The sequence below is a fragment of the Diabrotica virgifera genome, chromosome 5, assembly GCF_917563875.1.
Source record: "Diabrotica virgifera virgifera chromosome 5, PGI_DIABVI_V3a".
NCBI lineage: Eukaryota > Metazoa > Arthropoda > Insecta > Coleoptera > Chrysomelidae > Diabrotica > Diabrotica virgifera.
The window spans coordinates 223,859,725-223,887,395 of NC_065447.1; the positions used below are offsets into that span (position 1 = coordinate 223,859,725).

Sequence of the window (27,671 nt, forward strand, 5' to 3'; positions counted from 1 at the left end):
CTCGTAATGTCTGCCCATCGCGGCCCATCTGCAGCGTTTGCATTGACTCATGGCCTCGGCGTGGGATGGGCCTGGGCTAGGTTCAATATGCGCCGGGCCTAAGGCGTTCCTTGGACCACCAACCGCTTCATTTTGTGATCGTTACGATTTGTATAACGACAGGACTTTAAAATTCTAGAATAAACAATATTAGAGAAACGATGATTGGATTTACTTTCATCTAGAATCGAGACATTCGTGAAGCGAGCCGCCCATGGAATTTCGAAGCTGTCTCTTCATGTCCACATTTCAAAATCGTGTGCGTCGTTTATCTAATTCTTTGATTGTCCATGCATAGTAAAATATGGGAAAGACCAGAGTTCAAACGAATCTCCTCTTGTTTGTCATAGTAATGTGTTCACGCCATACCCGATTTAGTTCAGTCATTGCTGCTCTTGCTAGTTGTATGCATCTTCGAATTTCGAGTTCACAACTGCCTGTCTTGTTAACTAGAGTTTCAAGATATGTCATGAAGGAGACTAATTTATAGTATTTATATCAATTTATTATACATAATATTTACTTATAATACATAACTGTATACAATCTTTACTACTAGTAATACTCAATTTTGACTTACAGTTACAACTAAACATAAGATCCTACATTTCTATTTATTTGTGTCTTACATCAATCTGAGTGGTAAAGCAGAATATACGGGAGTTATCATCGTCATTTGTAAAAGAAACTTCAAGATCGACAAGACACTACAAATAAAAATATTTAACATTATTATAGCTCAGGGAAAGATTTCTATAGGGACTGTGACACATATTATCCCTGTAGAAATCCTAGACGTTTTCTGCAGAGATTTCGGCATCATTTTTTAATTAGGTACTAACAATTTAGCGTAAATAGACCAGTCGGGATGCCATTTGGCCTTGCATTAGGAGCTGCCCCAAATTTTATTTTTCTAATCTTTAGGGTGGTCAATAGTAGTATAAATTTAAAATCTCGACTGAATTTGACCGTTGCGTTAGCCGCCATCTTGATTTTAAACGAGAACTGTTTTTGCTCAATATCTCCGCCATTTTCAACTTTTCGACAAAAAATATATAAACTGAAATTGTTTAAAATCCGATTTTCTATAATTTCGTTTATTATAATTTTTTTCGTGTGGTCCATATTTTCCGAGGTATGGGAAAAAACAGTGACAGTTAAAGCATAATTATTGATTTATTGAATTATCTCGTTTATTATTACCTTTACAACAAATTTTAACCTACATAAAAATGAAGAGAATTAAATTTTGTACAATTTTGATCTCTTTCATTTTTTTGATAAAATCAATATTTAAAGTAGTACGTGTAGTACGTATGCGATAAAGGCGCGAGCGTAAGACCCGATTGATTTCAAAGCAATTGTTTTTGTTCAATATCTTCCCCATTTTCAACTTTTCGACAAAAAGTGTAAGGACTGAAATTGTTGCAATTACGATTTACTACAATTTTTCGAGAGAACCAGTGGCAGGTCTAAGAGGGGGAAATGGGAAAATTCCCCCCAACGGGGTCCAAAATTTAAAAAAAATTGTTGAAATATTAAAACATGTTAGCTGACATGAAACTTAATTATCGACAGACAAATTCAACGAATAAAACCCGCTAGTTAATAAAATTAAGTGAACTTAAAGCATATAAGTTATTATTTATGTCTTTTATGTACAGTGGAACCTCGATAACTCGGATTAATCGGGACCGCGGCCGATCCGGGTTACCAAAAATCCGGGTTAGCCGGAGAGTATGGTAAAAATTAATAAAATACGGTATACTTATAGATAAAGTCCGTTATAATTGAAATAACATGAAATATATATGCACAGTACACATCTAACTTACCTATAGTTATATAGAGTGTAGTATAGATAGACAGTATAGAGTATTGTTCATTTCTAGGTAAAAAAACTCAGTCAGTTTCGGTTGTATCAATTTCGTCTGCCATCGGAACGATGTTATGTTATTCAAGAACAGTGGCTCTTTCATTGTTTAAAAGACCATTGTTTGAAAAGAATTTTTTAAATAGTCTTTAAACAATGCTAAGACAGTTGGAAATAAATAAAGGAATAACAGGTGCCTGTTGTTTTTGATAGCCTGAGATAATATACACGTCGCTCTGCCGCCGCGTGCCATGAGTCATTTTTACTATCGAACAGTTCAAATTACACAAATACCCATTATCTCTCAAATATTATATTATGGTCGAAGCGAAGATCGGTGGGATATGCGCATTTTATCAATGAAATTCGATATTTTTAAGACATTCCAGAAGTGGCTACAGATAAAATGTTTTAACATAATACATACATTTTTATTGTTGAAATGTTTGTCTGATGAAAATCGGTCCGGGTTAGCCGGACTTCCGGGTTATCGGGGGCCGACTTATCGGGGTTCCACTGTACTTAGTTTGGTTGGTGTTTCATTGGAAGTTTTAAAAATTGTATAAAATATAATTCTCTTTATTTTTGTTTATGTACAATTATGTCGTAAAGTTAATAATAAATGAGACAATTCAATAATTATGCTTCCCCTCCGCTTCCACTATTTTCCTCCTTAACTCGGAGAATATTGATCGCATAAAAAAATTGTGGAAAAGAAATTGTAGGAAATTGCGTTTCCAACAATTTTAGTTCCTACCGTTTTTGTCGAAAAGTTGAAAATGGCGGAGATATTAAGCAACAACGGTTCTCCTTTAAAATCAATATGGCGGCTAAGGCAACCACGAAATTCAGTCGAGATTTTAAATTTAAACTACTATTGATCTCCCCTAAAGGATAGAATTATAAAATTTGGGGCAGCTCGGAAAAAAGATTCAATTCAGTAATTATTATGCTCCCATACTTTTTATACCAAATTTTTATGCCAAATATCTGCGGCAAAAAGTTCATCTAATGCCATCCCCTCTTTGTGAACACACACACATACTTTTTAGGAAGCTCTCAGACCAAATGCAACACATACAATAAAATTCATACGTAAAATGTTGCACAGTTCATAATAGCGTACATCTGTTTATACTCAACAGAGATAACGTCCCATAACACATTTTATCATTATGTAGAATACAGGAGCGTGCCAATTTTGGAACTTCCGAATATCAATCAGTATTTGAAATGTCTTCAAGCGAGAAAGATGTTATTGTAGCTTGGCAATTTTTAAGAAGATGTCAGAGAAAAGAAAGAAAAATGCGTCGATGACGCACCCACTGAATGCATTTAACATTATTCATAGTCCAGCAATTGTTTTACATGAACAGACATGAACATTTTTGCTAGGAGTGTTTTTTTTTTGATAAAATTACTTACTTTTTGAGTTATTTGCAAGAAACCGTATAAAAATGTGTTTTTTTTAATGAACATATTTACTCTCAAAAACTCGAAAAGTTTTAACTTAGTGAAAAAATGCTATAGAACAAAAATTGCTCAAAATTACGCAGTTTATCCATTTCCGGCCTTATTTTGAACGTATAATTTTCACCCTCGGGACGGGATGAAACTCGCCCCACATGCTACCTACTTACATATGTCTATGCCAGATTTTCATGTTATTTTAAAGGGTTCTTCACAAATGTATAGGTTTTGCAATATTTTACCGTCAGCATTAACTTTAAAAATATCACAAATTTTTATTTATATAAAAATTGTTTTTTTTTTATATTATTAAAGAAAGAAATATGAAAATAAACATGGAGAAAACAAAGATAATGGTCATGGGAAATGAGGATAAACAAGTAAATATAGAGATAAATAACCAGAAATTATAACAAGTAACAACATATAAATACCTGGGTGTGAAAATATAAAATGGAGGAAGATCAGAAGAAGAAGTCAACGAAAGGATAACCATGCCGTTCAGAATCTACTACAGCTTAAACAGAGCATTCATTGGAAAAAAGGAGTAAGCAGCAGGATGAGGCAAGGATGAGGCAAGATGAGGACAATGATAGAGGTATATAAAACGATCTTCAGGCCAATCCTTACCTATGGTAATGACAGCTGGGTGCTAACACAATCATCGAAAAGTAGAATAAACTCAATGGACATGAAGTACCCAAGAAAAGTAAAAGGAATTACAAGACGCGATAGAATAAGAAACAGCATTGTAAGAGAAGAACACAACTTGGACTGAAGCGAAGCGAAGGGCTAAGAATAAACAAAGTGGAGACGATTTGTATATGATATAGATACATGAAATGTATTTTTTAAACACCTTGCACCGTTAAGTAGAAAGATTTAGATTATGTTATTATGAACATATAAAATTATTTACTACTTGGACTAAAGAAAAATGGGATCTGTGTAACAATTTAATAAATTTAAATTATACTAGAAAATAACATGTTTTTTTCTCTGATTCTGGCCTTGATTTAGAACTAGAACCTTTAGCCACGTAATTGGATAACTTATCACTAACTCAGATGTAATGTGTAGTGTGTGTGTTGAGTAAATGTCTTGTTACTTTGCAAAGTCGACGTCATTGTCTTTGCAAAGAGACGCTAATTGTATCCGAACGTCTGCGGTCCAACATAGTTAGAATCTCTAAAAAAATGATTTGTCAAAAAACTGTAAAAAGGTATTAATCTGTAAACATTAGATAGATAAGTCAACAAGCACGTTTATCCTTTTAAGACTTTTTTACGTTTATTTTGTAAGTAAACAAATCATTGTAAAAAATTGAATTAAATAAACGTATTATTATCTCAAAACTTAAATAAATTTATCCTATTATCCCTAATTATATTCTACGCCCTAATTCCAAACACACACATTTGCACATCTGGGCACTCTTTACTGCCCTTTTCTTGAGAATCCGATCGCCGTTGCATCGGAATTCTAGGAATTTTAGTTTAAGTGTGTTCAAGGGATGCCTGTTAACCGTTGAAACATATTAGACCAGACTATGTCATCGTCCCCGTGAGGTAAATTATTCCGATTCGTATTTTTGTACAAACCTACTCAAAAACAGGTCCTTATAACAAATCCACAGGGTGGCGGGAAGTGGCGCGGTCGGAAAATTGTTTAAATAATTTTTTAAAACAAATTCAAAAAATCAATTTTTTCACTTCGTAGGTATAATTTTTTTAGACTCTTTGGGTCATTATAAGCAAAAAAGGTCGGTTGTATTTTTCTCCAAAATTGATTGTTGTCGAGTTATACGCGATTTAAAAGTTAAAAAACGAGAGAAAATGGCCATTTTTAAGGCTTAATAACTCGGTTAATAGTACATTGTGTACCTAGTAGGAAAAGTTTAACATTCCCGGACGATGTAAAGATTGCTGTCGAGGCGCAAGCCGAGACAAGGGAATACAGAGTCCGGGAATGTTGCTTTTCCTGCAAGGTATACATACTATTTTTTCGAAAATCTAACATTTAAATTATATTAAAATAAATATGTTAAAATTTTCAAATAGACATATTCTGACTCAAATATTCGTGATGCCACCAAGTACATGTTTTGTAACTATAGAAACAAAAATATTGAATTGTCAAATTTGACGTATTTGTGTATTTTTGACAGTACTTATAATACATTTGTTCTGAATCTGCTGTAAGGAAAAAATATTTTTCTATGGATGTTATACAATGTGCAACTGTCTCACTACTTACATACATTCAAAACGAACAATTTCTCATGCAGTGAGAAAAGTCGGCCATTGCAGTGGGAAATATTTTTTCTCACGGGTTCTCGTACGGTTTTCCATATCGTCGTCTTAATACTATAACTTGATAACACGAAATTAGTAGTTTTGAGATAAACGAGTTTAAAGATTTTAAAGATATTTGTGCTGCTACCATGATGTTGGTAGATACGGAATTCACTCTGAGGCTCTCAAATACTGTTCCTTAACTTTTTGGCAACTGATCTATTTGGGAATACGGTGCAAATTTGTTTTCCAATATGGAAAAAACTATGAAAAATTAAAGTTATCAACTTTTAGCATTACCATAATGTTAACATTTGGTAATGTCGCATGTTGTGTCAAGTTGCATATAAGTGAACTTTTTAACACAACTAATATTTTATACATTATTTTGTTGAAAATTAGCCCCCTGCCATGGGGGTTACCAGATCTGCTAACAATTCTCGAATTCTTGCATTAAAATGAACCGAATAAACAGATAGCAATTATGTGGTAAGCTCAATGGTTTCAGAAAAACATGTGCTACAACTAGATAACTCGAGTTATCTAGTTATAGCATCCAGTGTATGTCGTATTCACGATTATTTCGATTAAATAATAGCTTGATAACTTATCTTTGTCAACTTTTAGCACTGAATGTTAGGGGCATTTGAGTTTTATCAACTTTCGTCAATCATAAATAAATACTTAACCCGTTTGGAGCGAGCTATTAAGTTTTTACACAATATGGAGGCAAATAAAATACATCTTGTGAACTAGTTATCTCAAAAACATCAATTTTGGAGTTATTAAGTTATAGTACTAAGGCGACGATATATGATCGATGTTTCCATGGTAACATGCACAATACAAGCACAATTTAATATTGTCAAATAAAATGTGTTGGAGCAAAACTTACCAGGAATTACCTTTCAAAACTGTTGGAAAATAACTGTTAATTAGAATTTTAAATAAATAAGGTAAATATATAAATTTTAAGAATATTAAATAACTACATGTATATGTATTTTATTTCAATTTATGTATATAATATACGTAAAAGCACCTAAATTATTCAATTTTGAAGTTTAAACTCATGACGTCATGACACAACCGCATCCATAGAAAAAGTACAGTATACACATGAGAAAATGACATATTTCTCCCTGTTGTACAATATACTATTCCTTATGTATAGTAAGGAATAGCTATTTGTATAACAAGGGAGGAAAGTGCTACTTTTCCTCCCGAGAATGAAGTTTACTGCCCGACGCGTAGCGGAGGGCAGTAATCATTCAAGGGAGGAAAAGGCACTTTACTCCCATGTTATACATATGGTTTTTCCACCTTCCTCAAATAACAAGTCATTTTTTCATTTTTACTTAATTTATTTATGTAACTAACCAACAAAATTTATTAAAACTAAAACTAACAAGTAGGTACAATATAACTGTCAACTGTCAAATATAAGTAAAATTATTAATGTAAACATTGTTAAATCAAAATAACAATTTACTGTTTTTTACCATTCTGCAAACTACTGGGTGTTTTATAAATAAACGTTAAAATGTATAGATACTTAAGTAATAAAAAAAGATATTGCACAGGGCGTCAATAAGTTATATTTCATGAATGAAATACTATGACGTCACTTTTACTTTTCCTCCCTAGGGAGGAAAAATATTTTCCTCCCTAGGGAAGAAAAGTACAACTTTGCTCCCTACAATCAGGTCTGGAAAAGTATACTTTCGGTAGAGGCGGGTGGAAAATAACATTTTCGTACAGTTATTTTTCATTTCCAGGCAATGGCTAAGTATAAGGAAATATCGAACGTTTCTTTCAAAAATATCTACATTCCTGACCGATTTTCGGAAAAAATTATTATTATGAAAGTTAGAAAGTGAAAAAATAAAAGTTTAAAGTCCCCCTACATGATCCTGAAAAAATTTGTGTCATTAATTTATTACTAAGTTGTTATTTTTAATTATTAACAATAAGCGCTGAAAGCGTATTTAGGCGGCTGTCAATGTGAGTGCGAAAAAGATGCACCATTCCGGCAGTCCAATGGTGCATCTTACTCGTACCCACATTGATGGCCGCCTCAATACGCTGTTAGCGCTCATTGTTAATAATTAAAAATAACAGCTTTTTAATACATTAATGTCACAAAATTCTTCAGGATCATGTAAGGGGGCTTTAAACTTTGATTTAGTCACTTTCTGACTTTCATAATAATAATTTTTAACAGAGTTAAAGCCTTGAATATAACTATTTTCGCGTTTTTCAAATTTTAAATCGCGTATAACTCGACAACAATTAATTCTAGAGAAAAATCATAAGAGATTTTTTGCTCATAATGTCCCAAAGAATCTAAAAAAATTGGTACGAAGTGAAAAAATTTATTTTTTAAATTTGTTTAAAAAAATTGTTTAAACAATTATCCGACCGCAGCACCTCCCGGCACCGTGTATTTGTTATAAGGACCTTTTTTTAAGTAAAAACGTTTGTGCAAAAAAAGACGGATCGAAATAATTTACCTAACGGGGGCGACGATACAGTCTGGACTATATGGGAAGTTGCGTGTTACATATATCGATCGGATATCGCTTTTGGTATGAGAGCTTCCTTATACTTTTATACTTTTTACTATCTTCCCACTTAACTCGGAAAATAACAACCGCATGAAAAAAATTGTTAAAAAGAAATTGTAGGAAATCATATTTGGAACAATTTAAGTTGAAAATGGCGTAGATATTGAACAAAAACAATTGCTGCAAAATCAATCGGGTCTTACGCTCGCGCCATTATCGCATACATACTACCTTAAATATTAACTTTAGCAAAAAAATGAAAGAAACTAAAATTGTGTAGAATTCAATTCTCACTATTTTTGTATAGGAACATTTTTGTCGTAAAACTAACAATAAACGAGATAATTCAATAATTATGCTCTATTTATATATAACTGTCACTATTTTCCGCTATAGAAATGATAGAAAATTACATCTTCAACAATTTTGGTTGTTATACCTTTTGTCGAAAAGTTGAAAATGGCGGAGATATTGAGCAAATACGGCTCTCGTTTAAAATCAAGATGGCGGCTAACGCATTCAGTCGAGATTTTAAATTTACACTACTATTGATCCCCTCCCCCCCTAAATATTAAAAAAATAAAATTTGGGACAGCTCCTAATGCAAGGTTAGGCCTGTTATTCGTCTAACTCGACTGGACTAAAAACATGCCATTTTTCAGATTAAAAAGCTTAAAAAGATTAAAAAGCTTATAGGCGAGCCAACGAAGCATTAAACCTAGGAATTTTGTGCAGTAAGATGAATCGTGATGCAACTTTTTGCATTCGATTTGAAAGAGTGTCAGGCAATTTTGTGAACTAAATTGATCTCCGGAAAAAAATTTGTGCATGAGAAAATGCATTTTCAAAGTCCATCTCGAAGAGATGGAAAATGAAAATTTAAGAACTCAGGACATATTGACGGAAATGAGTTCGATTTTTATACTTGGGGGTTTTAGAGGTCACTAAACACAAATTTCATGACGGCGATTATCTCCGAGGTACCTGGTGGCCAGGGTGGAATTCGTCGCCTGGGACGATCGAACTTTTTGCGAAATGAAGATTTGATCGAAAAACTGAAAAATACGTGTTCAATATTTTTCAAAAATCTATCGAATGACACTAAACACGAGCCTCCCAATCCACCCCCTGGAGGTGAGGTGGGCGTAGATTTAAAATCTTAAATAGAGACCCCCATTTTTTCAAGACATATTTTAGAATTGTAGATAGATGGCGCTATAATCGGAATAAACGATTTATCGTGACACCATGGGTAAATTATAGAAACGGTCTAATATCTCGAGAAATACACTTCCAAATAAAAAACCAAAAGATGCGTGTTTAATGTTTTTCAAGATCCTATATCGAATAACATCAAACACGACCCTCCACCCCAACCCCTGGAGGTGGGGTGGGGGATAAATTTAAAATCAAATAGAAATCCCCTTGTTTTATTTCAGATTTGGATTCCTCATGAAAAATAAGTAACATTTATTCTAAACATTTTTTAGAATTGTTGATAGATGGCGCTACAGTGTTTTTCCGATTATAGCGACATCTACCCATAATTCGAAAAAATGTCTTGAATAATAGTTACTTACCTTTACGTAAGGAATGCAAATCTGCAATAAAAAATGGGAGCCCCTATTTAAGATTTTAAAGTTACCCCCACCCCACCTCCAGGGGGTGGAGTGGGGGTAGTGTTTAGTGTCATTGGATAGATTTTTAAAGAATATTAAATAGATATTTTTCAGTTTTTCAATCCAATCTTCATTTCACGAATTATTTGATCGTCCCGCAAATTATTCGATCGTCCCAGGCACTACCAATTCCACCCTGGGCACCAGGTACCTCGGAGACTATTGCCGTCATAAAATTCGTGTTAAGTGACCTCAAAAATCCCCAAGTATAAAAATTGAACTCATTTTCGTCAATATTTCCTGAGTTTTAAATTTTTCATATTCCATCTCTTGGAGATGCACTTTGAAAATGCATTTTCTCATGCACAAAAATTTTTGCCGGAGATTAATTTAGTTCACAAAACTGTCTGACACTCTCTCAAATCGAATGCAAAAAGTTGCATGACGATTCATCTTACTGCATAAAATTCCTAAGTTTTGGGCTTTTCAGTGCTTCGGTGCTTCGCCTATTAATATTTGAAGTACAATTGTTAAACTTTATCTTTTAAAACATAAAAAATGAAAATCTTCAAAATGGCGATTGCTAAAAGTTGTAAAATTAATGTATTGCTTGGAAAACTGCAAGATAGTTCAAAATCGTTAAGGGTTTTTAAATATTGTAAAAAATCTGCCCAGATATTTGTTATTGCGCCCAAAGTTGTGTATTGTGGCCATTAACAAAATCTTGAAGTTTTAGATCGATTCATCAAAGAATTTAGGAGCGTCATTTAAAATTTTGCTGGGGGTGGGGGCAAACATTATATATACAATACATTATATATGCAAACATAACACAAAATTGATCTATTTTTTGTAAATTTCAGTCATTTTCAGGGTCCCTATCAAATGACGCCCCTGAAAGAATTTAAATGTTATTATATTTCCCAGAGACCTTCTTTGCAATAAAATTAGTCAGAAGCTGATAATTTTTACACACATTTGAAAAAATAGAAAGTTTTTTTTTGGGGGACAATTAAATAAAAATTATGAATTATTTTTGTAATTCCCAGCTATTTATAATATGTACCTACAGTGATTAGTTTCGTTTTAAAGATAAAGATTCGAAGTTTTACTATACAGTAGAAAAATTAATTAGAATAGAATAAAAAATTAGAATTTTTTCAGAACAATATTTTTAAACAAATTACATTGTTGGTTTATTAATAATATTATTAAATGTTTTTTAATTTTTTAATGTACCCAAAAAATGCGCAAAAATACATAAGAATTTAAAAAACATTAGAAGTCATTCACTAGAACCGGAGATAAGGAAGATAAACAAACAGTATTTTAAAGTTCATTATCATCTTTGGACGCTTGAATTTACAGTTCCCGCTTTAATTAACATGGTCCCATCTTACTAGGTCCCAGCTTAACTGGTCCCATCTGAATCTTCATTTCAGCCTCATTTTAACCCTCACGGATAATGGTGTCTTAATTGAATCTTGGTAGAGGTGCTTGCTGCACTCTCTGATTGGACTAGAATATGGTTCGGTTGTATTTTCGTTTTGCAACGAAATTGAAAGTGGTTATTCATTTTTAAATAAAATTTTATTTCGATCCAATGTACATATATATTAATCTTACGCTATATTATATTTAATAATAATCAATAAATAATAATAATAAAATAATAATAAATATATTAATTGATAGAATAAAATGGTTTTATTAAAAATTGTGTTTTATTTATATTGCTATTGATGTTCTTTCGATAGTACTAATTTTGATCATATTGATATCGAGTCGAATGGAGTATCGCAAACTAAAGTGCATTGTAAATGTAATTTTGTAACCTATTGGATTAAAAAAACCGAAAACCGGTTTTTCCAAAAACCGGTTTATGGCCGGTTTTTGGCCGGTTATAACTGCCAGGTTAAACCGTAAGCAAAAAAAACGGTATAACCGAAAACCGGTGTTTTGTCAAAAACCGCCATCCCTACTGTTGATGCCATCCATTCACCTTGTACCTATATATGGTTAAACAATGTGATACATTTATTATTAAACCTGCTATAGTCGGTTCGCTAAACTCAGACGCAACTGGCTAGATATTTTAGTCGATAATTTTTTTGTTTTTTGCCAATTTTGCAAAAATTTGCAAAATTACTAACTTAATTAGTGATTATTAACTATTTAGTAATTATTTTTTGCCAATTTTACTAAAATTTACTAAAATTGGCAAAATTACCGACTAAAATATCTAGAAAGTTGCGTCTGAGTTTAGCGAACAGACTATATAACACAACATATTATGTTGTTTAAAACTTTTATATTTTGTTAGACCTATTTTTTGTATGCTATAGATTACACGAAGTCTTTGTTTTTTTAAGTCTTTTAAAAGTTATTTACACGAAGTCTTAAAAATAATAAATACTTACTTCTGGATAAAAACTTGGTAGAGACAGTGTCCAAGTATAAGAAACGCGTTCGTTTTCCACAAGAGGGCAAACTGTATTGGTAATTCCTGTGCAAGCGTCTTTCTCGCATGGATAGTCTAAAGTCACCCCCATAGATGTTGCTTTATACTTAGGGGTTATAGATGGTACGTATCCAGCTGCAAGAGTAATGAGTTAATTGTTTTAATAAAATATCTTTCTTTAAGAACATACGTGAGGTGAAATTGACGTTGAAGTAACAAGAGCTACCAGTGTATGCTATACAAGGAGACTCTTTGCAAATTTTAGAATCTGATTCTAAATTTACACCTGGTGGTATTACGCCGCCATCTTTACCTAAAACGAAAATATTATATTTATATAAATATATCAAAAAAATAAAAAAAATGCAAAAAAGAAGAAAAAAATCATAAAACACTAAATTTTTACGGGTTGGGGTGGTTTTATAGGGGCGAGAATATGCTAAAACTTATTAAAACGTTTTTATATACTTGGCTTGGTTGTTGTCACGGTCTCCGCAAATCTTGTAATCCATTTTAAAAATAGTTCTAGGCTACCTAGGTACCTGAAATTTTCAGAATAGCTTAGAACTAGCTAACAATGCAATATTTAACTGCTCTTATACAGGGTGATACAAGTGGGGTAAAGCTCCGTAGATCCGTTATAGTAATGGATAGCGATAAAAGTTAATAACAAAAATTGTAGCCAACTTTGAACTTCACATTACAAAATTAGTTAGAATGTTACAGGGTGTTCGATAACATAGCGACAGATCAAAGTTATGTTTTTTTAAATAGAACACCCTGTATTTTATTTTATATTCAAAATATTCTTAATTTCTCCATTACAAAAATATAAAAATTTAGTATGTTATACAGGGTATTTACAAAGTTATAACCAATTTTATATGAAAATCGTAACAAGTTTAACTCCCTGTATAAATAAAAATAAGCACAACGGCAATGGTTTGTTAATGCCATATTTTTTCTAAATCATACAGAACAAGTAGAAACTTCGTTTATATAATGGTATAAAAAGTTTATTGAAAAACTATTAAAAATTCATCCAAAAGGATTCGCAAAACGTTTTCGATCTAGATCAGATCATCTTCAGTGCGTTCTGCTTAGTACATGAAACTAGCAACCTTGTAGAATAGGTGACATCCAGAAATATGATTTACATTTTTAAAAGATGATATTAGTAGCGACATTTAAAAATTCTAATTTCTTTCAAACCACAAAACTGTCAAAATTTTTGTTGTAATTTATTGCTCATTATGTCATCACCATGACAACGTGAAAGTTAAGGATATTTGATTATATGAAAGTGTGTCAAAAATAGTGCGAAAAAGTAAATCCCATTTAAAATACATTGTTACTTCACGCACACTGTACAATGATTTTTGTACAAACAATATATTTTAAATGGGATTTACTTTTTCGTACTGTTTTTTTGGCACACTTTCATATAATCAAATATCCTTAACTTTCGCGTTGTCATGGTGATGACATAATGAGCAATAAATTACAACAAAAGTTTTAACATTTTTGTGGTTTGAAAGAAGTTAGAATTTTTAAATGTCAAAGTTCTAGAAATTTTAGAATAGAAATGAATTTCAGTGACGAAGAGTTACAGTTTTTTATTTGTTTATCGTAGATAAAATATTGTATGAAACTGTGCGTGAAGTACTTTTTGCGAACTTACGCGATGTATAAACATCACGTGCGTTCACAAAAAGCATACTTCACGAACTGTTTTATAAATTAACTTCACTATTAAATTTATTTAAATTAAAAAATTAAATTATAAAATGAATTTCACTATTTTAAGACAGTCGTCTATTGAACGTTTTTCTCTACAATTTTAAATGCAATTTTCACAATATAAAAATGGAAAAGTCGCTTTTTTACTAAAATATTAATAAAACAAGCTGAAAATGTGAGCATTATCATAACGAAAACTTTGTTTATTTACGTATTTTAATTCGTTATATGGAAAATTAATGAAAAGTAGTTTAGAATTAATAATTATGTTTTAATTAGCAATTATATCATTCTAATTTAAATGTTATGAACTATAAAGGTAGTTTACTCTTGATCTAAATTTATATTTTTATATACCTCGTATAAAATTAATAAAACTTTATATAATATGTTGGTTGCATCATAAATCTTAGAACACGAATAGCTTTTTATGAAGAATAACTTTTCTTCGTCAAATTAAAAATAAAAGAGTTATACTTAAATGAAAATGTTGGTATCCATAATTTGAGAAAACCTTCAAATATTTGTTTCCATTAGAATTGCACATATCAGACCATAATTTTTTATACCAAACAATATTATTTCATATAGGTAGGTACTGTCGGTTCGCTAAACTCAGACACAACTGGCAAGTGATTTTAGTCAATAATTTTGCCAATTTGGCAAAAAAAATAATTACTAATTAGTTAATAATTACTAAATAATTAGTAATTTTGCCAATCTTGGCAAAATTCGCAAAAAACAAAAAAATTACCTACTAAAATCACTAGCCAGTTGTGTCGAGTTTAGCGAACCGACTATACAGGGTGTCCAGAAACTCTACCGACAAACGAAGACAGGAGATTCCTCAGATAATTTTAAGAGAATTTAACCACATTCACCTAGTCCGAAAATGCTTCCTAAGGAAGCTAGAGCTCTTTGAAGATGGCGTCTTGTAATTAGTTTTTCTTAAATACCTGCAGAACGCTTTTAGTTAGAAAAAACGAAAGTTGGTACACATATTTATCTTCCAGAGATAAATCGATTCCATCTATGGTGACTTTGGGTGGTGGATTTGGGTGGGCAACGGTTATTTTATCGCATAACTTTTTTGTCTTTAACTTTTAGGCACTTTTGATACTGGATTATTAAATTGTGAGGTATTCTAGTACTAAAAGGTACTCTTGCTTTAAGTCGGTAGGACACACCGTTTTCTAGAAAAATCGATTTGAAAATTTTTCGTTTCCTGAATTTGAAAAAAATTTTGAAAATTAAAAAAAAAAACGGTGTATTTTACCAACTTTAAGCAAGAGTAACTTTTAATACTAGAATACCTCATAATTTAATAATCTAGTGTCAAAAATCCTTAAAAATTAAAGACAAAAAAGGTATGCGATAAAATAACCGTCGATCTACCCAAAACGGACGCATATGACCGGTACTAGAAATTCACAATTAATAAAATCGATTCATCTCTGGAATATAAATAAATGTACCAATTTTAGTTTTTCTAAATAGTTTTTTTTATTGAAATTTTTTTTTTTTTGATATTCAAACAACGAAAAATTTTCAAATCGATTTTTCTAGAAAACGGTGTATCCTATCGACTTAAAGTAAGACTACATTTTAGTACTATAATACCTTACATTTTAATAATCCAGACTAAAAAGTGCTTAAAAATTGAAAACAAAAAAGTTATGCGATAATATAACTGATGCCCTACCCAAACGGACGCCTATGAGCCGTACTAGAAATTTGCAATTAATGAAATCGATTTATCCCTGGAAGACAAATATGTGTACCAATTTTCGTTCTTCTAAATAGAAGCGTTCTGGAGATATTTAAGATAAAATAATTACCAGACGCCATCTTCAAATAGCTCTAGCTCCTTTAGGAAGCATTTTCGAACTAGATGAATTGGGTTAAATTGTCTTAAAATTATCTGAGAAATCTCCTGTCTTCGTTTGTCGGTAGAGTTTCTGAACACCCTGTATTTTAATTTCATAACAAATGGAACAGTCATAACATTTATCATAAAGGGTAGGCCGTATACTCGTAAATATATACCTACTTAATAAATTATTGCTTTTAAAATATACTCAAATTGTATTTTTGAACATCTTATTTATTTTATATAATAATTAAATTCACCCCCTCCGTGGCTCAGTAGTAAGAGCGCCTGCCTTTGGATCGAAAAAATCTGAAAGGTTGTGGGTTCGAATCTCACCAGGGTCAGAAATTTTTCATTTATTATAAATTAATGAATGAATATAGTTTCTGTCCTTGTGGGATGGGTACTCACCGGAGGGACCGCAGACGTTCGGATACAATTAGCGTCTCTTTGCAAAGACAATGACGTCGACTTTGCAAAGTAACAAGACACTTACTCAACACACACACTACACATGACACTAGGTACCTAACTGTTCAAAATTACCGTACCTACCATGCCAATGGCCATTAGTTGTCGAGGCATTAGCTAAATAAAAAAAAATAAATTCACTATCTTTCATTGATGTTTTATTAATACTTAATTTAAAATTTAGTTTGACATTCACGAAGTGTCAAACTCAAATGTAAATAAACTATGCTTTGCTGAACAAATTGAGATTAAATAAATTGATTTTTTTATAGTCACACAAAAATACGACAGCGCTTGTTCAATTCTGGAAGAGAAATGTCAAACATTTGTAAAACTACTAGATAATTATTACTAATAGTCTACTCGTAACTTCTTGAGTTTGATGTTTAGCTTTTTGAAAAGTAGCCTACTTCCTAATCAACCATTTGAGCTGACGTTTAGTGCGTCGGTAGGAAATAACCGGATTGTGACGTCACATTTTAGACTTTGAGGTCGACTATCTCGAAGACGGTTAGAGATATCGAAATGCCGTTTTCAGATTTGGATTCAGAAGGCAAAACTACATAAGAATCCATCGATACACCTGCTCTAAGTATTGCAGTAGCGGCAACGCAATAACACACAGACTTTTACAAATTTATAAACGAAAAGTTTTCGTTGATAACCATGACGCAGTAAAAATTCCAATACCCACGAGATGGTGCGTCTTTTCTATTGACTTCTCCCAGATATTACAGTTAAAACCTAGCGCCCAGAATTTTTTCAATAGAGAGATATTGCTGAGTCTTTTTTGCACTTGCTGTATTACAGCACGCGTTATTTTGACAGTAGAGCATGCGCAGATGTGATATCTGGCTTACGCTGCATTATTGGAAATACGGCCTGCCGTTATTAGAGGAGTCGTTACGCTGTGCGGTATTCGTTGCGCTATTTTGTTTTCAGGTTATGTTTGTTGTTTATCTTTCATTTAAACCAAATTTATTCGTAATAATTTGCTAAAATGGGTACCTCAGACAGTAGCAAACGAATTAGATTTACGTCTGATGACGATTTGTGTTTATTAAAACAAGTTTTATGTCAAAATCCATTGACTTCTCCAGAAAATTGGACGTTAGTTCAGGAAAACATGAAGAGTGTAACAGGAAAATCTTTTATTTATAAGAACATTCAAGGATCATTTGTTTCTCTTGCTCGATATTTGGAAGAAAATACAAACCTTTCTTCCATCTAAATTAAATTCTGGATTTTGAGTACAAATTAGATAAACAACTAATCTTAATTTAGCCGTAAATTACCGCAACCAAAATGTTGAGCAATATCTGCATTTATGAAACGTCTGAGAAATGTCAATTCTGTCAAAATAGCGCGGTGTAAATAGCGCAACGTAGGCTGTGTTAAATTTGCAATATCTCTCTAATGTTTAAATTCTTCGTTTCCTGGGGTAACCGCGGAGCTGAATGCTCCACTCAATGTTAATCATATTAATTTAAGAAATATTGTAGGATTATTACATATCTATCAAGTTTTAAAATATAGTTACAGAAAGTACAAATCATACACTTAAAGAGAGATCAAACCATTTTTTTAACGATAAGAATTTTGCAACCTCACTTATTTTTCCATCTTTTCAAGTGTGTGATGGATATAGGAATACATATTTAAATTCTAAATTTAGAATTGATTATGATTATTGCACTAAAATATTCTATTTCATACTTATGAGCGTAGGTGCAAAATTTCGGGTCAATGTTTTGAAGTTATACTTCTTTAGGCACGAGGGTGAATTTTTACATTCCCTGACGCATGCGCAAACCGACAGTATGGTATTAGTCGCTACATCTTTTAAGTTATGTAGCGCAAATAAGGTGTGCGTGAAAAGAATATATTATTAGTGTTTTTAGCAAATATATTTATTATAATTATGTCCTAGAAATGATCGACTGAATACAAAAGCGGTGGTAGCTGATCGGTAGAACATTCGCCTAGATATCGAGAGTCCCCCTTTTTTTTTGTTCTTTCTAATATTAGTTTAATATTTAAATACAATACAAAAAAACTGTTTAAAGTAGATAGGTATATTGATTTCGTTGAAATCATAATATGAAGTTAGATTATATAATAATAGAAGTATAACTTCTTACGTGCGTACAAAGTAGACACACATTCTTTTTGCAAATGCATTCGTTTTTTCGAATCCTAAGAAAACTAATAAGTAGTTTTGAAAAATTTAAACGCAGAATGAAACATTACATTATTATTATTACCGAGGGGCGAAAGTCTCTGAAAACTTCGATGTTTATTTTAAACAAAAAAATTCAACGAATTAAGCGGTATTTCAAATCTTAGCGTGGAAGGATCTCTCTAAAACCAGCTCATAATAATACAAATTCCTATGGTACAGGACATACAGAACAGACAAGTTCGTTAGGAAAGAATAGCAAAAGATACAAAATCAACAGGTGAGAGACCAAGAGATGTATAATAAACAATATAATACGAAGAAATTGCAGCTGTTAGAGTTGGGGATCATTTAACAAACAACCAAAAAAGAGATGTGCAGCGGAGATTTATACTGTTCCCATTATTATTCAATATATAGGCAAAGCATATTCTGAACCTGTCATAGACCTTAACCGAAGCATCACTGATGAGATTCGAATCATTTGAAATGTGTTACTATAGACGTGCGTTGAGGATTTCCTGGATAGACAAAGTTACCAATGAAGAAGTTCTACACAAAGCTGGAATACCTAGGCCATATAATGCCTAATAAACAATGATTCGACCTACTTCGGACCATGCATGGAGGTAAGCTGCGTGAATAAGGCCGTCACGTAGGAAAAGACTATCCTGGATTCATATACTAGCGGAACACCCCCAAAAAAAGCTTATTTCTCGAGATACTGACCACGGAGAGGTGAATGGCCAATTTTAGTCATACTGTATGTTTTTGATGGTGCTGAAAACGAAAATGAGGTTTATTTTCAATTTTATGTGGGGGAACATTGTCAAAATCGCAATTTTACCCCAAAAATAAAAAAAATAAAATCACGTTTTTTGAGTTTACCTCGCTATAACTCTGTTCGATTTTAATATTTTTTCTGAAATTTTTACAGTATATAGCTCTAACATTTCTGAAGACAACGGTACCTGTGTCAAGCTTTTATTCTTAATCTGATAAACGTTATGAATTTTTCAAAAGAAAAGGTGCGGATTTGTGCATTGCAAAGTTTAATTGCAAAAGTTGTGTGACGAAGTTTAAAATTTAGCTTCTAGTCTGGGCAGCTTATCGGAGAATAGGCCATTTTTGAGAAAACTTATTTATCAGCAATCTTATTGCTGGAATCGAATCTTATGATTGTATATATTAATAATATACGTATGCAGTGTGTCCGCAGATAGTGTGCTACTTTTTTATCAACAAAATGGCGCCCGAAAATCGTGTATTTTTCAATTTTTGCTCTATAACTCCAAAGATTTTAACTTTACACCAAAAACACCCAAACTAAAATTCACTGTAATTAAATTCTGCATAGAGGCGTGTTTTTCCCGATTTACTTCGACGAAAATTTTTCCCGGAAAATGCGGGTATTTCCAACAAAATCTTTAATTTTCAACTAAAATTTTAGATAAGTAATTGTTTATCAATAATTAAATAACTTGGTAATATAAAAACTCTTTTCGTATAGATAATAATTCCAGAAGCCGATGGAAATTGAATGAACAGTTTAGCAACAATTGAATTGTTAATTAAAAATTTACGGTCGCTATAACAAACACAATGATTATGATACATAAGAATAACTATAACTTTTGTATAAAAAGACACTGTACCTACTATCTAATGTACTTTACAGAAATGAAATTGGATTATTTAAGCGGCCTCGGGAATATTTTAAAATTATAAACAATTTTTTGGCTTATAAACAAATAGAATATCTCGGGAAATATTAAATTAAATTAAATCATGAAAACGGTATTGGAAAAAAGCGGCAGGACGCTTCTTTTAAAAGAAAAAATGTTTAATTGTGATGAGTGGTTCCTGCGATACAACCGGTCAAAGTTGACCGGAAATTACGGCAAAGATATAAACAATACGATCTTAATTTTCAAACCGTCACCTTTTTATTTCGGTCCTGTTTCTCCATACCAATTTTCATATCTTTAAAATACTCATAACATATATTATTACAATAAAAACTATAGATATTATGAGTGAAAATTGCCAAAAATAGCAAAATTTGAATCAAAAATTAGGTTAGAGAAAATGTAATCTCAAAGTACAAAATCGGTATACGTAAAAAAATGCATTTTCTCAGCTTCCCATGGAGCAATTTTCTTCATTCTTTTTTTTTTTCAAGTAACTAGAGTAGAGCCATCTAACTAACGCATTATTAAATGTCAAAGTTTCTTTTGTTTTGTTATAATAAATTAATTTATTTATTATAACAAAAATTTTTAATTTGTTTAAATAAAGATTCTTTAAATAATTATACAGCTTTCAAATGAGAATATTTGTGTTTTTAACGTTAAAAGGTACACTTGTAGTAACTTTATCTAAAAAAAGTCTACAACTGGAAAAAATATGCGCAGCTTATAAACAAAAAAAGAATGAAGAAAATTGCTCCATGGAAAGCCGAGAAAATGCATTTCTTTAACGTATACCGATTTTAAACTTTGAGATTACATTTTCTCCAACCTAATTTTTGATTGGAATTTTGCCATTATTTTCAATTTTCACTCGTAATATCGATAGATTTTATTATAATAATATATGTTATGAGAATTTTAAAGATATGAAAATTCGTGTGGAGAAAGAGGACAAAAATAAAAAGGTGATGGTTCGAAAATTATGATATTATTGGTTATATCTTTGCCGTAAATGCCGGTCAACTTTGACCCGTTGTATCGCAGGAACCACTCATCACAATTAAACATTTTTCTTTTAAACGAAGCGTCCTGCCACTCCCTTTTCAAGATTTAATTTAATTTAATATTTCCCGAGATATTGTATTTGTTTATAAGCCAAAAAATTGTTTATAATTTTAAAATATTTCTGAGGCCGCTTAAATATTCCAATTTCATTTCTGTAATGTACATTAGATAGGTACAGTGTCTTTTTATTTAAAAACCATAGTTATTCTTATGTGTCGTAATTATTGTGGTCATTATAGCGACCGTAAACTTTTAATTAACAATTCAATTGTTGCTAAACTGTTTATTCGATTTCCATCGGCTTCTGGAATTATAATCTATACGAAAAGAACTTTTATATTACCAAGTTATTTAATTATTGATAAACAATTACTTATCTAAAATTTTAGTTGAAAATTAAAGATTTTGTTGGAAAAACCCGCATTTTCCGGGGAAAATTTTCGTCGAAGTAAATCAGAAAAAACACGTCTCTATGCATAATTTAATTACGGTGTATATTTTTGTTTGAGTGTTTTTGGTGTAAAGTTAAAATCTTTGGAGTTATAGAGCAAAAATTAAAACAAACACGATTTTCGGGCGCCATTTTGTTTATAAAAAGAGCAGCACACTATCTGCGGACTTTGCATACCTATATTTTTAATATATACAAGCATAAGATTCGATTCCAGCAATAAAATTGCTGGTAATTTTCCTTGTATTTTGCTAATTAGCCCAGAGTATTCTTAATCACGTTTATGTTAAAATAGAGACTATAATGAAGCTTTCTGGTAAGTTTTAGACCAAAATGTAGTTTTATAGAAAAAAAAATAGTGCAACTTTTAATGTCGACATTAGAAATCCCCAATATAACGCTTATTTTTCGAGATACTGGCCATGGGTGGTGAATGGCTAATTTTGGTCTTAGATTATGTTTTTGACCGTGATGAAAACGAAATAGTTATTTTCCTAAGCAAGAGACGACTTCCGTTGACCCGAACGACGCGATAGCGGAGTTCGGGCAAGCAGTCGAGTGCGGGGAAGACACTTTCCGCGTGAGTTAGGGACAATATTTTTTCTAGGGCCGTACGTTTGGAAAAAAGCCACAAAAAATAGAGTTATATCAATTTTTATTTAGAAGTGAAAATACACAAATGAATTCTTTGATAAGGTTGTCAAAACCAAACTTTCAATATAATGGGTTACCACGACGACGATATTGGTTTCTATGATGACGATTCAAAACTATTAGGTTTGTTCCAACTCGATACAAAACCGTTCTTGAATCGTTACGAGTTTTATATCGAGTTGAAACAAACCTATTGTTATTGTCTACTGATCTGACTTTTAAATATTATGTCAAAATAATTTTATTTCATCGAATTAATTCATTCAAATTCATAATTTCATCGCGATAATTATCGCGCTATTTCATTAAAACATGAACTCAATAAGATAAATTTGAAATAAATTAGTAAATAATATCTAAAAATATTAGTTTATTGCATGTATTATAATATATTATAATGCCATATTACAAGATATTTTACTTTTCCGCACGCCGTGCGGGAAAATTTACTTTCACGCACGCCGTGCGGGAAAGTGCAACTTTCGGAAACGAAATGCATGCGTGAAAGTGGCTCTTTTAGTACGGCCGTAGAAAAATCAAATTTATTTTAAATTTTAGGTGGGGGAATATTGTCAAAATTTTAATTCTACCCTAATAATAAAAAAAATGAAATCACGTTTTTTTGCGTTTAGCTCGCTACAACTCTGGTCCGTTTTAATATTTTTTTTTAAGTTTGTACACTATATATGTATATCGCTGACTTTTTTGAAGACAATGGTTTCTGCTTTAAGCTTTTAGTCTTATTCTAGTAAAAGTTATGAATCTTTTAAAGTACATGGTGCAGATTCGTGAATTGCAAAGTTTAATCGCAAAATTTGACTGACAAAATTTAAAATATAGATTTTAAATCAAATTCAAAAATAAAACATGAGTACAAAGAAGTTTTCTGGAAAGTTTTGGATCAAAATGTTTTATAGATAACAAATGGTGCAACTTTTAACATCTACGTTATAAATCCCCAAAATAACGCTAATTTTTCGAGATACTGATCATTGGTGGCGAATTGCTAATTTTGGTCTTACTTTATGTTTTTGATGGTGCTGAAAACGAAAATAAAGTTTATTTTGAATTTTAGGTGGGAGAACAATGTCAAAATCGCAATTTTGCCCTAAAAAAAATTAAACAACGTTTTTCTTAAAATTAAAAGTTGCGCCATATTTTTTCTATAACACATCTAGACCTAAAACTCCCCATAAAACTTCTTTGAACTCTGGTTTAACATAAACGTAATCAAATAGATAAATTTTAAATTTTGTTTCTAAATTTTTGCGATTTATCTTTGCAACTCACGAATCTGCACCTTTCATTTTTAAAAATTCATAACTTTTATGAAGAAAAGACTGAAAGACTACAGTTGCTTTCATAGTCTTTACAAAGGTGAGAAAGAGGCCCGGATCTAGAAATTAATAATAGGGGGGTCAGACGTACCGCAAATATTTTATTGTCCAGATTTAGCCATACGACTCACACTTGCTCTAAGGATAAAATTCAGTCATCTCAGATACCTACGGTATCAAAAGAATTGAGCTCTGGTTGACAAAAAAAATAATAAATAATAAAAGAAATACTTATAGACTAAATACAATAGGGGGTCCATGGAACCGTTGACCCCCCTCTGTATCCGCGCCTAGTGAGAAATATATGCTGTAGAAATTTTAGAAAAAAATATTGAAATGGAACAGAGCTGTAGCGAGTTAAATGTAAAAATTCGTGACTTCATTTATTTTTTTTTTTTAATTTTTAGGTTAAAATTGCGATTTTGACAATGTTCCCTCACATATAATTCAAAATAGTACCTCTTTTTCATTGTCAGCACCATCGAAAACATAAAATAAGACAAAAATTAGCCATTCACCGCCCATGGTCAGTATCTCGAAAAATAAGCGTTATATTGAGGATTTCTAATGCCGATAATAAAAGTTGCTCTATTTTTTTTTTTCTATAGAACATTTTGATCTAAAATTTTCCGGAAAACTTCTTTGTACTCTCTTTTTTAACATAAATGTGATTAAAAGGCTAAATTTTAAATTTCGTCACTCAACTTTTTCGATTAAACTTTGCAATGCACAAATCCGCACCTTTTTCTTTGAAAAATTCATAACCTTTATCAGAATAAGAACTAAAGCTTGAAACAGATACCGTTGTATTCAGAAATGTTACATTGTAAAAATTTCAGAAAAAAAATATTAAAATGGAACAGAGTTGTAGCGAGGTAAACACAAAAAAAACGTAATTTTAATTTTTTTTATTTTTAGGGTAAAATTGCGATTTTGACAATGTTCCCCCACATGAAATTCAAAATAAATGTCATTTTCGTTTTCAGCACTGTCAAAAACATACAGTATGTCTAAAATTGGCCATTCACCTCTCCGTGGTCAGTACCTGGTCATTTTAGGGGTGACTGCCGCTAGCCTATTAACTTGACCTTACCGGATCTTTTAGAGCAGCAGTTAAGAAAGTAAGAATATCCATGCGAGTATCCAACATCGGTAACGGATAGACACCATAAGAAGAAGGTAAGAGACCACTAAATAGGAAGATCCTTTAAAAGAAGGCAAGAAAGCTGCCAGTCAACATCATACATAGCTACGAATATAAGCTTAAGTTCGGTGAAGAGCAGGTTAAGGAGAAATAGAAAGATGCTTTATTGTCATGGAAAATTGTACAATTTTATCGACAAAGCTTATAAAAAGTCAAGAAAACAAAACAATAACAATTCAATTTACAAAAAATTACATAAATTGTCAATATAATTAAAAAAAATAATAATAATAATGAAGTAAAAGAGAAACAATCATTTGCAAAATTTAAAAAATTTATTTTAAAATTTAATATAGGTAATTTAATATAGGCATAAAAGAGCGCAAAAAATCCACAAAGGCTAAGAACCATATATCTTCGTAGATAGATAAAATATTGAAATTTATCTTAATAAACTAAATACACATAAAATGTTATTAACTATTTTTAATGGCAAATAAGCCACAATTTTACTAAGAAAATGATTTTACCAACGTTTCGATGTCCAAATCGGATGCCGTTGTCAAAATACACAAAATAATAATTAAAAATATAAGTATGTATTTTGACAACGGCATCCGATTTGGACGTCGAAACAGGGCCTATTTTACCACTAGGCCAGTGAGGCACCTGCCTCGGGCCCGCATTTTAATGGGGCCCGGAAAGATCATCAAAAAATTTTTATTGCAATAAAACAAGATAAATTTTCAAATTTGTCAACTGTGGTCTTAGAACCACATGAGACACACTTTGAAAATCTTTCTACGTGTCATCCACAGTAGAATCAGAGATAAATGTGAAGAAGACCAGGATGAAATACAATTTGGCTTCAGAAATGGACTGGGAACCCGGGTCGCACTCTTTGCACTAAATGTATTATTGCAGAAATGCCGAGATCAAAGGAAAGGCGTATTTGCTGTATTTATTGACTATGAGAAGGCCTTTGATCGAGTAAAACATCACAAATTAATTAAAATATTAAAGGATTAAGGAGTTGATAGTCAAGATGTACGAATCATAGAAAAATTATACTGGCGTCAAACAGCGACAGCTTGCATAAAAAGAAAATCAACAGAAATATGCAAAATACACAGAGGTGTCAGAGAGGGTTGTATACTGTCCCCACTGTTATTCAATTTATATTCAGATAGAATATTTATTAAGGAAGTGCTCCATATTTTGGAATGGGGTGTGAAAGTTAATGGAATTCTGATAAATACAATCAGATATGGAGACGATACAGTTATTTTAAGTGATGATATGAATAGATTAAAACACCTTTTAAATGCCATTGACACAGTGGGAAGAGGCATAAACTGTTCAAAAACAAAATACGTGGTATTTAGCCGTTTGGCCCATCAAGATTCACAGTTATATGTTGATAGTCAGTACCCAGTTTTCAATACCTTGGTTGCCATATTACTGAACAACTAGATCCAGATAAAGAGATAAAATGTAGAATCGAGATAGCCCTCACGACATTTTTAAAAATGAGGTCATTCTTCTGTAATGATAACTTGCAACTTCAACTTCGAAAGCGCATGATTAAATGTTACATTTGGTCAGTCCTCTTGTATGTTGTCGAAGCATGGACATTAAAAATATCGACCATTAATCGTTTGCCTTTGAAAGCCAGCCTTTGAAATGTGGCTGCACAGACGTACACTGAAAATACCATGGACGGCTACTCTGACAAGTGTGACAGTCCTTAAGAGAGCAAATGCTGCCCGCGAGCTGCTTGATAACATCAAATATAGAAAAATGGCCTATTTTGGACACGTAGTAAGGGGAGACCGGTATAATATTCTTCAACTTATTATGATGGGTAAAATCAAAGGACGCAGAGGAATTGGTAGAAAGCAGGCCTCTTGGTTGAAGAATATCCGGGAGTGGACAGGAATAAAGAAAGCAGAACAACTATTTAAAATAGCTCGAGACAGAGACAGTTTCGCCATGTTAATCGCCAACGTCAAGAAGACTTGATAGGGCACGTTAAGAAGAAGAAGGTCTTAGAACAATTAAAAAATTTGATATCAATGTTAACTAATTAACTCAATTAATATTATTATTAAATTATATTTAGGGGCCCGAAAATTATGTAGTGCCTCGGGCCTGATTTGAAGTAAAATAGGTTCTGCGTCGCAAAGTTAATAAAATCATTTTTTGTAAAATTGTGGCTTATTTCCCATTAAAAATAGCTAATTACAAAAATACCACAAGAAAATAGCTTCAGAACAACATAAAATGTTAACTAAATTCTTCAACAATACTTACATGGACCCACGATGGTTGAATCGGCAAAGCCTAGAAATATAACTGCAAAACTTATAATAAAAAATACTCGCATTTTATTTGTTATTTCTGTTGAATAAACTCGGAAATAGAGTGGGATCCTATTTTTATATAGGCATTTAACTTATGTAGATAGCATCCAGGGATCACAATCTATAGCAAAAACAAGTGATAAGGTGACTATTTTTTAATAGACCAGGGCGCATCTGTAAAAATATTAGTACATTTGGACGTTGAGAGGTGACTCAAATTTTTTTGCAGAAATTGCTTGAAAATAATTCAACTAATAATATTTGAGTTATCCTCCCTCTCAAAAAGGTCCGGAACATTGTTTAAATAATCAAAATTACAAAAAATGAAGGAAAAATTCGATTTTTTTCTTGGTTTTTTGATTATAACTTTAAGAGTATTCATT

The 27,671-nt window shown here is 31.8% G+C and overlaps 1 protein-coding gene across 1 annotated transcript; it reads right to left on the reverse strand.

The window, feature by feature from the left end:
• Positions 1-522: 522 nt before the first annotated feature.
• On the reverse strand, positions 523-27,398 carry LOC114336726 (NPC intracellular cholesterol transporter 2). Its single transcript, XM_050650755.1, has 4 exons — positions 27,239-27,398; positions 12,514-12,636; positions 12,283-12,458; positions 523-746 (listed from the first exon to the last, which is right to left on the reverse strand). Exons 1-4 carry the CDS (start codon positions 27,309-27,311, stop codon positions 654-656), a joined length of 465 nt encoding a protein of 154 aa, XP_050506712.1. The 5' UTR covers positions 27,312-27,398; the 3' UTR covers positions 523-653.
• Positions 27,399-27,671: the final 273 nt, after the last annotated feature.